The sequence below is a fragment of the Hippocampus bargibanti genome, linkage group LG05 (genome assembly GCF_051943395.1).
Source record: "Hippocampus bargibanti isolate YZ-2025 linkage group LG05, ASM5194339v1, whole genome shotgun sequence".
Lineage (NCBI taxonomy): Eukaryota > Metazoa > Chordata > Actinopteri > Syngnathiformes > Syngnathidae > Hippocampus > Hippocampus bargibanti.
The window spans coordinates 17,540,662-17,556,128 of NC_142738.1; the positions used below are offsets into that span (position 1 = coordinate 17,540,662).

Consider the following 15,467-nt stretch of genomic DNA (forward strand, 5'->3'; position numbering starts at 1 on the left):
ATGCTGTATAATAATATTGGGCCAGTGTTAGCGCGGCAACTTCACAATCCAGTTTCCTGCAACATTCCCAAAATTTGCCGAACAATCTCATTGAAACCCTCGAAAATTGTGCTGAGGTGTGTGTGTGGGGCAACATGGGCGCAATATACACTAGGTCAGACAGCTGCAACCTGCCAACTGCCTGAACTATCTTGATCGCATCCCCCTCCCTACATTTCCCACGCAACCCATGTGAGGATAAAACAAATTGAAAAATGGGTAGATGGATGAATGAAGCTACCTTTAGATGGCCAGTGGCGAGCATATAACTATCAAATTAAATGTGCGGCATTTGATGTGAATGCACAGAAGGTTGACTTCTCACTGTTGCCCAAAGTTGTTTCTTCTTCAAAGAGTAGAGGTCAGAAAGAGAATCTATATCAATTACCTGAATGCAAAGAAACCTCATCATGTGAACCGGGCCATGCTGAAACCCGTCAACAACTGTATAAATGTGTTCATGCTTTCAAATCTAGTTTTTTGTGCTTTGTTAGGAAAAAGCAAATAATCCATAACATATTTTCCACACTAAAACATTATGAGGCGCACTGTCAATGAATGGCCCATTTTGTGTTTTATTTTATTTTATTTTATTCATATTTTGGACATGTTGGATTGTAAAATGCAATCTACAATGCATCCACTAAAAAGAGCTGTGCTCCTTCCATTCGACTCGAGAGGCATTCAAAGCCACCTCCAGAAACGATAAATTAACAGTTAAGGAAATCTCCATAGAACAAAGGCCATATTCATTTTGTCTATGAGTTTTCTTTTTCGCTGCATTATTTTCACTTTTTGTAGTTTGATTGAAGCAATTTTCATTTACGTTTTTTCAGAGGAGGTCATGAAGTCCTTTAAAGTCGAACGGCTGGAGAGAATGCATAGGGATAGACAAAGACATACCTGTTTGTTGAGACTGTTAAAAACCATTGATGACACTTTATATTTCATAAAGCAGTGAAACCGTTCACTCAATCAACAGCAAGTTATAATGTAACTCTCCAGTGAGGAGCCCTTTTGGGGTTGACATATTTCTATGATGACCATGGCATCCTACACAAGGTGCAATGGATTTGAAGGCGGTCTGTGAGCTTTAAAAAAAAAAAACTGAAGTGTTTTTTGTTGTTGCGTCTTGTAGTGCGGAAAAAAAGGTAATTGCTGATGTCCTTTCGTCCTCGGAAATGTGGCATATCTCTGCAGTCCTTGAAAACATAACTAAGGTGGTATATTTTGCACTGTTTTGAAAATTATGATTTATTTTATCTCATTTAATATAAAGATGCTTTGGCTTTAGTGTAAATTTGCAAATGTGACAATACACTATTGGACATGATTCCTGTCAAGCGGGCATTAAAACTCATGCGAAGAAAGAAGTTAGACAAAACAGCATATGTTCTGAGGCAGATTCTTTTGTTGTGAAATATGAGACCTACGCAGAGTTTCAAAACTCAATGTGACTCCTTGTTGCACCTGCCTCGATAATCAACAACACATGTACACATAAACACTTGATCGCTTCCTGTGGGATCCCGCATTGCAGGATCCAGAGTGGGGAAGGACAGGGGAATCGTGTTGTAACAGTGAGGCTTGTATGGAGGAGTGACTATTTGGGGAAAAAAAATGGGAGCTTCGCTGGCAACATCCCACCTTGGTCAGGCGAGACATGCTCTATTTGAAAAGTAAGCTCAATTGAAAACAACTCTTTTGAATACCGTGTCACCAAAAGCTAGATGTTGGTTGGTCATTGTATGTGGTATGAGCATCTCTCATGATTTGCCATCACTGGTGCTATTGCCCTTGATGGACAGGCCGAATTATCCAATCAAGGCACCCAAAAAAATGACCCAGGGGTACATGTTAAATTCCAATGAAAGGCTTGTACATGTATCGCATGTCTGTTCAACTTGTTTTATTCACATGATATTCGTGTGAAAGAAAAGCTTTCTAATTTTCTGACGTATAAAGTGGTCATGAAATGTAGTGTCATTGTTTCCATGTTTTTATGAAACATAACATTCAATTACAACTGGATGTTGAATTTACTGAATTTTATTTTCAAGTGGCTCCACAAACTTAATTAATCTCTCTTTCCAAAATTTTCCTGGATGCAGATGATTTTTTTTCGACCAACTATTTAATTGAATAAAATGGTTTAAATTCAACACATACATTATATGATGTCTGTGTCTTTTGTATTGTGTCATATGATTTATTTTGACTTCAAGTTGGTGCCCTGTAACTGGCTGCCTATACAGCAGCTCCTATATATTTTTTCTACGTATTCTTTTTCCTTTCGTCTTCCTTTCATAACATCGCTGTTACAAATTAGGAATTTCATTTTGCACCATTCCGTTTTACAAATTATTTTATGTTTAACCATATTATTGGAAGTTTTGGTTTAAATTGCTCGTTTAAGCTCATACCACTCTTGATTGAGTGACTTATTGACTCTGATTGCCTCTTGTAAAATAAGTTTGTCCAAATGAGAAGTGTTCAGTGTTTTTTTTTTCTTGCAAATGTTTATCATAAATTACTTTTACTGCACACTTGAAACAAAATGCATGCGCACAAAGCAAACATGATTGACAGCAATGAATAACGAGTCAAAATAGCAGAAGGAATTTACATTGCATATCTTTTACCGGTTCATCTATGTTTAATCTTTAGAACCAACCAATGTTTTTGACATGAAACAGTCTTTATACTGTACGTTATATCCCACAGCTAAGTCTTCAGTAATTTACGTGAACAGCCAGTTTAAAATGTAAACTGTTCGGTTCTAATTCTTGTATCTCTTCCTGGTTCTGGTTCGACGGAGCTTTACGATGAAATACCAGCGGGCACCATAAATGGTGAACAGAAAAAAACTACTTTATTCTTGTAAACAATAGAAGAACATGTCTAGTCGGAGCGGGGAGCCAAGAGAGAGAGGCCGCCCCTTTCACCTAGTTTTTATCACACAGCAGCGATGACATCGTCTTGACCAGGCCTATCAGCAACGGGGAGGAGTTGGGAGAACATTAGACTGGAAATGAATACTTGTTGCATCCTACTGATGCAACAAGTTATCTAATAAGCTACATACATCCATTGGATTGGAATAAGATATGTCCTTGTACTTTTAGCCTGCACATATCGAGCATGTTTTATTTTATTGCTTCGGAGTAACTGTTTTTATGCCTAATACTGTATGCGTGGAATATTTGGAAAACCGTTACATTGTTCTTTATACAGGGAAATAAGTCAAGAAATGATTTTTCTATTTATTTCATCATCTGATATTGTCCCTGTATGTTTGTTTGCAGTTGAATTTGATGATTGTGCTGGGAATGAAGATGTGGCCTTTAAGGTATCTGTCGCCAACTTGAATGTCGATGAGGACCTCAATTTGGTACCCATGCATGACGTGACATACAGCGGCCCGATCATGTTCATCCGAGGATTTAGTGCTCATGCAAATGACATGGCACAGGTGGCCATAACTGGACTACCACTTGAATCAGGACATACTCTTGAGGTGAGTCAAGACCTCGTGTAACCAATTGTGTGTGCGTGTTTCTGTGTGTGTGTGTGTGTGCGTGTGTGTGTGTGTGTGTGTGTGTGTGTGTGTGTGTGTGTGTGTGTGTGTGTGTGTGTGTGTGTGTGTGTGTGTGTGTGTGTGTGTGTGTGTGTGTGTGTGTGTGTGTGTGTGTGTGTGTGTGTGTGTGTGTGTGCTCGTGCGTGCTCGTGCGCATGTGAAAATATTTCACTACCACTTTTTTCATGTCGCCACTTCCACAATGTCAGCTATTTTTTTAAAGGAATGAAATACAGCGAGACCTCAACTTACGAACTTAATTGGTTCCCAGGCAGTGTGTAAGGCAAAAAATGTGTATCTCAAAAAAAAATTCCCGTAGGAAACCATTAAAATGGGAATAATCCGTTCACAGGTTTCCATAAAATATACTTTTCAACTAAATAAGTCTTAAAACTACACACAACATACCTTATTGTATGTATAATAAATGTGCTATTGTATTGTAATGAAAGAAATACACTGCATTGTAGCATAAAGTCACTTTATCTACATTTGTGATGGTCATTGATGGCTTGATGGAATTGCGTTGGAGGTCCGAGGTCAAAGGGAATTGCTGTTTGGAAAGAGTCACATTCCATAAGTACTGTAATTAAAGAAATAAACTGTGCTATAAATAAAGTTGTTTTATTTACCTTTATGATGGTCATTGATGGCTTGATGGAATGGTGTTGGAGGTCAAAGGGAATTGCTATTTGGAAAGAGAGGCACATTACATGAGGACTGTCATTAAGAAATAAACTGTGCTGTAAAATAAAGTTTTATTTACCTTTTTAATGGTCGTTGATGGCTTATGGAAGGAGAGTCACCTTCCATAAGGACTGTTGGTAACTTAACCTCTGGTGTGGCTTCTCTTCTTTTTTCTTTGGAGACTCCTCATCATTTTTGCTGATTAAAAACCTCTTAATTGACACCTGTTGCTTTCTGACTTGTAAGGTCTTATTTATTTTTCATCATGTTGATGATTGTCATAGCCACAGTCTTTTCTGAATGGAACTGTTCGGTAAAAGCCTGCACATCATTCCACTTTCCCAACATTGCCTTTATGAGCTCTCTTGATTCTGCAGCCATCTCCTCCTCAGATGTTCTGTTACTGTAGGGTGGGCAATTAATTTTTATCAGGGGCCGCATGAGAAACCTGAATTGTGTCAGAGGGCCACCAACTTTCTTTCATTGTAAATTCTCAAATTAAATATTTTGAATAGCTGGTACTGATAATCAGAAGAATAAAGCACTCTGTAAATATTTATATTAGGTTATGTGAAATTGTGGTGTATTGGTTAAATAAAAAAACAATTATTGAACCAGTGCAATTTATTTTTAACTTGTTAATCTCCACAAACAATAACTTGTAATGTTTTCCACCTCATGTTACCTCTTCATTTCACACCTCTTCATTTCTGTCACTTTATCCTGCATTCTCTTGAAAAGTCCAACATTTTACCCGGTTAGATTTGGACAACCATCTGTTGTCACACCTGCAAGCTTGTCCCATTTCAGTCCTAACATGGCCATACATGCATTTACCTCTCTGAACAAGTCATTACCAGTGGTTGTCCCTTTTATTGACTGCATGGCTGCCAACTCCTCCGTGATTTGAAAGTCTGCGGTTATCCCACGTAAGAAGATGAGCAGCTGGGCGGTGTCACGTACGTCGCAGCTCTCATCCAAAGCCAGAGAAAAAAAGTCAAAGTCGGCCGATCTGTTCTTCAGCTGAAGCTCTAAGTTTCCCGCGATGTCCTCAATCCGCCTCGTTACAGTGCGTCGGGAGAGTGAAACGTTCTCAAACGCACCCATTTTCTCTGGGCACATCAGCGCAGCAGAGTCCAATAAACACTCCTTAATAAACTCTCCGTCGGAAAATGCCCTACTTTTTCTGGCGATTTTGTGAGAAATGACATAACTTGTCCTGACGGCTGCATCTCTGGGAGTGTGAAGTTTAGTGAAACATCCTTGTTGGGTTTGTAGTTTTGCAAGCAATGCATCAGACACCCTTGCACGCTCTTCACCAGACAGGTTTCTGTATTTATCTTCATGCTTGCTCGTGTAGTGGCGATTCAAATTATATTCTTTAAACACAGCAACCTGTGTACCACAGACTAAGCACACTGCTTTACCTTTAATTTCAGTAAAGAAATATTTGGCAGTCCATGTCTTCTTGAAAATACGGCATTCGTTATCAACTTTTCTTTTCTTGGGGTGTGCCGACATCTTGAGCCTTGAGGGTAACCTGGCGAACAGAATCGCCTTCACTCACTTCCGTGTATACACGTAAGACTCTCGCGTATATACACGTAAGACGTAGAGTCTACGTCGTGCATACGTAATGACCTAACGCTTTTCAAAATAAAAGTTACATTATATTTTTGTTTAATTTATGGCGTTTATGACGGGCCTCACGCGGGCCGGACAGGGACGTACAAAGGGCCCGCGGGCCGTAATTTTTAAAGCCAGTAACAGTTACTGGCTTTAAAATCCTCAATAAGCGCTGAACTTCCAGGTTGGCGCATGGCGATATCGGCGTGAATTAGCCGTGCTTTCTCGCATAAAATAGCTTTACCCACGCTGTCGCCGGATAGCTGCTTTTCGTTATTCCAAATTAACAGAAGTTTTTCAACGTCTTCGATTGCCCAAGACTGTCGCTTTGAGAGCAAGGAAACACCTTTTGCCACAGACACACCTTTGATGGCTTTTCTGTTCCGGAGAATGGTAGCAATGGTTGACTTAGCATAGCCGTGCTCGAGCACTAAATAACACAAACGCACACCTCGTTCGTGTTCCTGCATACACAGCACAACAGCACACATTGTATTTTTTTCCATCACCATTCCCCTCAGTAATTATGTTTACTCCTTTTCCGATTGTCTGTTTTTTTTTCTTTCAGATTAATTCCTATTTATTTGCACCATTTTGTTAGAAGGCGTCACAATCCATGGCTGGATTTATTGTTAGTACGGAAACCAAAATCCTGAATGTCATGTAAAAGTGCAAATCAACACTAAATTTCACTGTGTACCGATGAAGCAGTCACCTGTGAGTCAGTCGTTTGAATCCATGGCAACACATTTATTTATTGCTAATGCAAAAAAAGCAAACACACAGTTGAACCAAACGATAGTTTTTAATACAGTAAAGTCTCGTTATATCGATATTCTCGGGAGTTAGAAAAAAATGTCGATATAACCGTACTGTCGATATATCCGTCCTGCGCCGAACTGCATTAACAAAAGCCGCCAAAAGAGGGCATCCAAGCGCCATATAAGAAATGGAGCTGGCCATGAGCTCGCCATTTTGTGCCACGAATCGTACTAAACGGAACTAATTATACATAAAAAGACTAGAAATGTGCACGGGAAATGAAAATAGTGTCGTAATAAGCAGTATTATCAATATAAACGATATCGATATAACGAGACTGTACTGTACTTCTGCAGGTGTGTCGTTGTTCTTTTGGGGCATTAACATATCTTTTTGTTTTTATTGCATGGCCCAATAGCTAATGCAATTCAAAATTGGCCACCTCAAAACTCAACACTTCAATTGAATTCATATCATCCATGACCATTACTATTAATTTAAGATTACTTCAAAATGTGGAGTCTTCATTATTCTCAGTTCATTTGTAATTGTTGGCGATGACTTCGGAAATCACGTTGTGTCAGTACTGATTAACTAAGCGAATGAAATGCTTCATCGGGACAGTTTCACATTCACTTGTTAGCAGATCTTACATTCTCCTCCACAGTTATCTGCACAACCTTGTCACTGCTGGCTGGGGTTGGCCTTGATCAGAATCAGAATCATCTTTATTGCCAAGTATGTAGAACATACAAGGAATTTGTTTCCGGTAGAACACGCTGCACTAGTATCGTCGTCAAAAAAACTGCTAAGTGGCACTATACAGTTCCATTTTGGCTACTGTTGAAGAGTTCAAAGAGTTAATGGCTTGGGGGAAGAAGCTGTTTAAATGTCTGCTGGATTTGGTGCGCATGGATCGGTAGCGCCTGCCTGAGGGGAGTAGTTGGAAAAGGTGGTGGGCAGGGTGCGGAGGGTCCAGTAGGATTTTCCGCGCCCTTGTTCAGATTCTTGCAGTGTGCAAGTCCTCGAGAGTGGGTAGGGCGGTGCCAATGATTTTTTCCGCCGTCCTAACTGTGATCCATTTCTCAACAGGACTCCAACACATTGTCAGAAATGACTAATGACACTTCTCAATACAGCATTGAAAGTAAAAATGGCGAAATAGACAAGGACGTGACATTGCTGCCACAGTGACTCCCGATTCAGATGACAATGACACCCCCTAATGACTGCTTGCACATGTACGACTTGTAAGCTAAACGCACACAAATTGTCGCACACTGAGTTTGTTTTGGTTTTTACTTGATAAAAAAAGAAGTATGTTGGCCCTTTGGAAAATACGGTGGTTCAAATAAGAAACATTTCAGGCTTATATTATGTTTCTTGCTTCTTTTGTCTTGCTTTAAGAACATAAATAACCCGATTTTTGTGCCGAGCTCAAGGCTCGCTGAGAGCACAGTCACCTGTGTGCATGGATGGAATTGCTTTTCTTTTGGTATTTTGCGATGCTATTATGCTGCATAGGCAGAATCTGGCATTATTTGCCCCATTGTGTGCCATTGTGGGATGCAATGAGTCTTTTCCTAGTCAATCGCTACGACTCAAACAGGTCTGCATTACTTAGGGCAGCTCATGGATGGTCTGACTGGGCCATCGATACCCAATTCTGCACGTTTGTCAATAACAATATGTCGTGCGGCGATACAGCAAGCAGGTGGAAAGTTGATAAAAGTTCACTCAGCCAGATGCAGGAAGGGTATTGTGAGTTTTCTTTATTTGAAGTTGATATCAGTTTTCGGCAGGCCCCAGGTAACACCGCTCTCCAGGTTGTCCTTTGTCCCTCTTCTTCCTCCTCCAAGAGACTGGCTCAGTCTAGTTTTAAAGGTGCTTCACCTGAGCTTCTGGCCAATCAGATCCCAGCGGCAATTGGCCATTCCCAGGTGGTTGCAATCACCTTCTCAATCAGTCTCAATCAATTAGTGGTCGCCCAACTCTACTGTTTTGGATGGGGAGAAATGTGCACCTTTCTCCCATCCAAAATACAGAAAACACATTTAACATTTCTTTTGGCATCATGACATCATTCACCCCCTCTCCTCAGACTTCAGACATTCTTGTCAAATAATCAGCAATAACATTTGTTGTCAGGGCAGAGAATGTCATATGTGACAGGTCCTATTCTCCTAGTCACAGCGTATGGGCCCTGCCACTTTGCCAGTAGCTTACTTGATCCCATATGCAACAATATTAACACCTTCTGTCCAGGGTGCCAATCTTTCCCTGATAAATTCTTGCCGTTATTCTCGCTGGAGATCCTCTTCCAGCTCCTGACGTTCTGCATCTTCCGTTTCTTTCTGGAATTCTGGGTTCAGAAACCATGGGAATTGCAGCTTGTCTTAGATGATGAAACTGTGGAGGTTGGGCATGTTAGGTAACCCAACTTGGGAGTTTCTTGTGCTGGAGGAAGGTTCGTTGGCCTGGATGTTCGAGAGTCAGCGCCCTGGGCTGCGGTCCCAGAGGAGGATAATGTTGACTAGATCGACTGTCAAATGTCCATTCTTACTTCTTGGATGCATCTGATCTCTAGATCTGTTCGATCAACATCACCTCTTGTCTGAGTCTTAGGCTTCACCACTGGTTCCATCTCACTCTGCTCAGTTCCATCCTTGGCTTGGCAACTGTCAGACGCCTCATGGAAAAGAAGAACGGCATCTTCTTGGGGCAACTCAAGCTTCTGGTTTCCTTGATCCCCTTCAGAACTCTTCAGTCCAGTTTGGTTGGCCCGTGCTACACAACTTCTTACTCGTCCCACCTTCTTCCTCTCGGCTTCCTCTTATCTTTTCCACTTCAGCAAGGTGTAACGATCCCACCTTCTTCATGCAGGGTGAAACGATCCCACCACTGCCACCAATTGTCGTGCGGCGATACAGCAAGCAGGTGGAAAGTTGATAAAAGTTCACTCAGCCAGATGCAGGAAGGGTATTGTGAGTTTTCTTTATTTGAAGTTGATATCAGTTTTCGGCAGGCCCCAGGTAACACCGCTCTCCAGGTTGTCCTTTGTCCCTCTTCTTCCTCCTCCAAGAGACTGGCTTAGTCTAGTTTTAAAGGTGCTTCACCTGAGCTTCTGGCCAATCAGATCCCAGCGGCAATTGGCCATTCCCAGGTGGTTGCAATCACCTTCTCAATCAGTCTCAATCAATTAGTGGTCGCCCAACTCTACTGTTTTGGATGGGGAGAAATGTGCACCCTTCTCCCATCCAAAATACAGAAAACACATTTAACATTTCTTTTGGCATCATGACACAATAACTAAGCACACCGCAGAAGTCTGTCACATTGGACAGTCTAAACAGGAGTAGAGAAAATGTTAGTATGTCAGGAAACCGCGATCGCCTGTCACCAAAATTGTGTATCGGCAGCTGCACTCATGCTCATGGATGGCACTGGCCAATGTGTCACTCTTGCAAACATGTATGTGCTATGCCCCCCTGACAAAGGACTGACCATTTTTCACTGAAACATAAAATGGAACATTGTCATAATTTCTGTGACCTTTTCATTTCTATGAGTGACTCAAGACCTACTTTTATTTGGCAAGCCTTAATTTTAATATTACATTATATAAGTATGTATGTCAAAGTAGTAACAAACACCAGAAAACATTGTATTAGCTTCTCATGTTCCACTCGTCTCCACAACAAATGAGGCTGTCTATGTTACAAATAAAAATGAAATATTTTACTTTAATGTGCATTTTCTCTCATTTAAAAGATTAATTGGTGCCATATTAAATTTTGAAATGTCACCAAGGCGGGCACTCAAGTTAAGTCAATGCAGGTGACGTAAAGCACGTATGCTCTGTCCGGGCAAGAAAGCTGATTTGGCATTGATCCGCCTTGCTCCTCTATATTGAAATGTTTATTAAGTTTTCATTTGGCTTTAATTTCTTTGAATAGAAACATTCTGTTGGTAAAATTACATCAAATTTTAGCAATCTCGAAAGTCTATGGCACCCTTAGCATCTGCCTACCTGCTCTGGTTATACCCCTGATCGCCCCAATATTTTGGGATTCATGGATGAGATGTTTTGCTCATTCAGTGACATAAGCGGAAAATGTACTCTTGCAGCAATCATTCTTCAAAGTAATATTTTCAGAGACTTTGGTGCGCATGAGTAGAAATGACTTCATGCATTTTCAGGACGATTTATTGATTGTGGACATTTGATGACCTTTAGTTTTTGTACATCACACGTTTTGACTGGCACAATCAGAGTATGGCAAGTGAGCAGGAAGGAAAATGTAATCAATAATTTATTTTAAAAAATACATGTGATGGACTCGGTTCACTCCAAGTCCAGGATGCACCCCGTCTTTCAGAGGACAGCTGGGACAAAGTCCAGCTCACCTCTAACTCTAATGAGGTTAAATGGTAACGGAAATGACATGTGAGCACCAAAACACGGGGCTTCAGATCTCATTTATACGTGCTGTATGTCACAGCTGAGACCTCAGCTTCGTGGCTTTAACACATTCCTCTCGACTGCGGGACTCCGGTTGGGGTTTTTACAACCTCTACTTAAAAACCCATCTTCTCGCAGTTTAACAGTTCCATGTCCAGTTTAATATTTCTCTCTTTGACATTTGGAAGGTCATAGCTCAATGGGTTTGGTAAGAGTGGCCATTTCAGACATCACTGTGTGTATCTACTCTGGTTCTGGTCTGGCTGTTCATGATTACTGTTTCATTGTGTTTATCTGACCTTTGGAAGGGGAGCAGGAGGTAAACCGCTTTGTGGCGTGAGTGCTGGACGGATGGAAGCCTCACCATTACCCTCATCGTTCGAGTTTTGGCACCGCTGTAGACAAATGACCTAGTTGTGCCTCTTCCTTGTTCTTTTTCAACTAGGTGTGCCAGACACGCTGACGGCCAATAACAGTCAACAGTCAACACACAAACAAAGGACTGTTTATATGCGCTTTTTGTGCGGCCAATACAGTGTTGCACTGTGGGCTATTTAAAAAAAAAAATAGGAAGGACAAAAGCGACTTCTGCATTTCAAATGAAACTACAAACGTCTGCATCATTTCATCTAATATCTTTGACCAGCATCTGATCTCAATTTGACTGGTTGACCTGCAGAAAAACGTGCTATATTAAGAGTTTTTTTCAGCAAAGGACAGCAACTTGTGATTACTGCTCATGGCAGGTCATTTTTCTTTATTTAGCGCACATCTAAAACCCTTTGGTGAGCCCATAAATCAGATATTTCTTCAACCAGGTGTCAAATTTCAATTACAGTAACAATGACTTTAAATGTGGATGATGTAGCAGGACGGAACGCATTCACCCAGTTAAGGCATCAAAAATACGAAATCTGTACAAACAAGCCATATTGATGCATGCAGGTCAATATCGCGTGAGTAAATTAGATTTGAAACTCGAAATTATGCAGCTGTCAATATTGTATATCCATACATTGCTTTGATCGCAGTACATACAAATTCTGTTATGTGCGACATTATCATTTCATTATGCTGTGCTTTCATGTAGTATTTCCGTGTGAGAAGGATGTTTTTTTGTATTGGGTCAAATCAACAAAAGATAAAATTGCCTGTATGAGTGTGTTTATTGGTGTAAGAATATTTGTCTTACTGGCATGATGTTCCCCTAAAATCCTCAACATATTCTCTAAGGACCTGAGTAATGTCCAGGCGACATTTGTCACTTCCAATCATTCCAGCAACTGTGAGAGATTGCTTGAGAGCCCGCCCATCCCCGAGCAGTCACTTTTGCTCCCTTTCACTTCAATGGTGACATTTTTTTTCATTCGAAGCCAACAGGAGTGGATGAGTAAGCAACTGTATTTATTTGTCACAGTTCAAACACACGTGTGTCAGACATCATCATTAATCTGGCCACGCTAAAAATATTGGTGCATCTCACGTGCTTATTTCAAAGAGCCACAATCTTGCTTTGACATGTTAGCTGCATCGAGGGAATAAATTGAGCATCAAGGAGACTTGTTTGAAACAATGTCCTTTTCCCAAGTAGTGTTGTTTAAATGGAGATGTCAATTACAATTGATATGTGTCATTGTCTCTTCACATCCGGAGCCTCTTGACTATGACACAGATGTGATACCCACCTGTTTTGGTGTGTTTCGCTACATTTGAAAATGCATTCATTCATTTTCTGATCAGCTCTATCCTCACAGAGGGTACAGGAGTCTATTCCAGCCGTATTTGGCAAGTAGGTGGGGGACATCCTTTACTGGATGCCAGCCAATTGCAGATTTCAAAAACAAATACATAATATTGTCATTTACTGCCATTCCCAAATTTTTTCGGGAATTGAAAATCTGACATAGAGCACCATTCCCGAATTTGTCCGGGTTTGTTTTTTTCTTGCGGGGGATTTTGCACATCGTCTGTCAGTGAATTATTATAATTACAATAGGCATTGTTTTTCGGTGGTGGGGGGAATGCATGTGTGTAGTTTTATGTCTCGACTCTCTGGGCTCTTGTTCAGGTATGTGAATAGTTTGCAGGATCTATTCATTGTAGGATGTCAAGCATAAATTAGCAGCCAGGATTCCGGCCTTCTTGTTCATATGTGATTGACAAACAGTTTTGTCATTCACATCCAATCAGAAGTGTGCCTGTGGGGGTGGGTAAGCATCTCATTCACGAACAACAGCATGAGGGTGGGAGATGAAATTAGTGGGTGCCAATGTATTTTGGAGAGCTACAGTCTATGATCTGCTCCTTCTGTGTGAACACAGATTCAGTTTGTTAAAACCATCTGCAGTAATTGTTACCGGTTCATTAAATCAGTGTAGCTTGTTGTGTGTGCCAATACGGACACCAATTTTTTTTTTTTTTTTTTTTTTTTTTTTTTTTTTTTGTGTGTTGTTTCAAATCAAACAGAAACATGTTTGTGTTTCAAGATCACCAAGTCTGTTTTTGTGTTACTTTTTTTGGTCAGTTTCCTCTTTTGGTCAAAATAATAATAATCACACGGTTATTGTTGTTTTGATAGAATATTAGCAGAGAACACTACCGTTGCGCGGTTGTCATTTGATGTTCATGACAGTACCATTGTCAAACATACTGCCAACTTTTATCTCAGAACATATGCTACATTTTTGTTTCGTCTAAAAGACCTCAGATCTTTGCTTCTGATTCCAACAATGCATTTTCTCTGCCTTTGTATTTTCGGTACGGGGCGGAACGAACAGACAATTAGATATAAACTGCAGCTAATTTCCCACGACAATATCCAATTTTGTCTGTTCGCCAACTGATGCTGCAAGCTCAATGGTTGCATGATTACCTCCTTGCTATCCTTATCAAACTCCATGTTATTTTCTCCATCCTCAATAAAGTGAAAAGAGAAACCCCTCTATTGCCAATCATCGTCAAATCTATAATGGACTGCTCGGTGGAGGTAGATATTCCTTCTTATTATTTGGAGGAAATTGTATATGGTGCAGGAGTGGTTAATGTGCTGTTTTTTCTTTTCTTTTTTTTAGATCCTTGGTCTGCCACATAGATTGAAGAGATCCCTGCTGGTTCCTCCAATGATTGTCACTGAAAACCAGAGAGCTCCTTTCCCAAGGATCATCGGCAAGGTAATAAAAACATGACACCAACCCAACTACAATTTAATTAATTTACATCATCAACCCACTTTTTTCCTCCAAATTGCAGTTGATGGTTGTAAACAGGTAAACAGATACATTGAAAAAAAATAATCAATAAATCAATAGATCAATAGAATGAAATTTATAGATGATATATAAGATGAAAAAGCATGTTCTAACTATGAAAATAAGTCAGACTTAAAATGAGTCAATTATAACTCATCTGATCCCTCACCAACCCTTTAATTTGCTCTTGCACACACATTTTGGAGGATTTTAGGGGGAAACAATTCTGAATTAATCAATGTCCAGTATTTAAATTCGATTCTCATCACATTATTTTTTTGACCTATCTTTTTCATTTTAAAACTCCTCAACTTGACACTTTCAGAGAAGAGGAAGGACAAAAATGATGTTTTTCACAAGTTTCTTTTTAGTAAGGGATGCCAATTTCATTTGTCCACATGCTCAGAACCACAATCACAGTGGATAAAATGGCCACATTTATATTTTATCTGAAAGGAAAGGGACATGATCCTAAGTATGAATATTACAAAGCCTTACAGGGTGACTCGCATGCTATTTGTCGGCATATTGTCTCGAAGAGTCTTCAAAATACAAATGAATTATTCTCTTACAGATGGAGCAGAAGCAAAGCATTTAGTTCACATTTTAGACCCTGAGCAGACGTTTCCTTTGTGAATGCTGGTGATAAAATCTACCATGTATTAGTGTCTCAGGCTTGTTTGTTTCGGATAAGAAGAAACGGAGACAAATCTCCCAGTGCTCTCAGTGACTAATATGAAATATATCACATACTCAGCTATATTTATGATAATGGTACTCCAGAGAGAGCAGGAGCGCGGGCCTTGCACCTAGATCATTGTAGTGCCTGTTTGGACATGAACTCCTTATCTCGGAGTTAACTAGCCAAATCCCGCTGAAGATGGGGTGACTTTTATAGACTTGGGAATGCCCTCAAGGTTGCGCTTGACAAAATAATGACAGTCAGCAGTTAAGTTTGGTCTATCATCTAAGTTTCAGATATTGATTGGGCCTTGAGATAATCATGCTGTCATGTTTGTCGTGCATCATCTGTCGGTGCAACTGTTACCAATCATCTCTGCCATTT

General features: G+C 40.2%; 1 protein-coding gene across 1 annotated transcript in view; it reads left to right on the forward strand.

Annotated features, from left to right (window-relative positions):
• cdh13 (cadherin 13, H-cadherin (heart)) overlaps positions 1–15,467 on the forward strand; it is a 377,317-nt gene that overhangs the window by 148,003 nt on the left and 213,847 nt on the right. The window contains exons 3-4 of the mRNA XM_088997038.1: positions 3,345–3,556; positions 14,225–14,323. Of these exons, the coding sequence (XP_088853164.1) occupies positions 3,345–3,556; positions 14,225–14,323 (311 nt within the window). The remainder of the gene's footprint in view (positions 1–3,344; positions 3,557–14,224; positions 14,324–15,467) is intronic.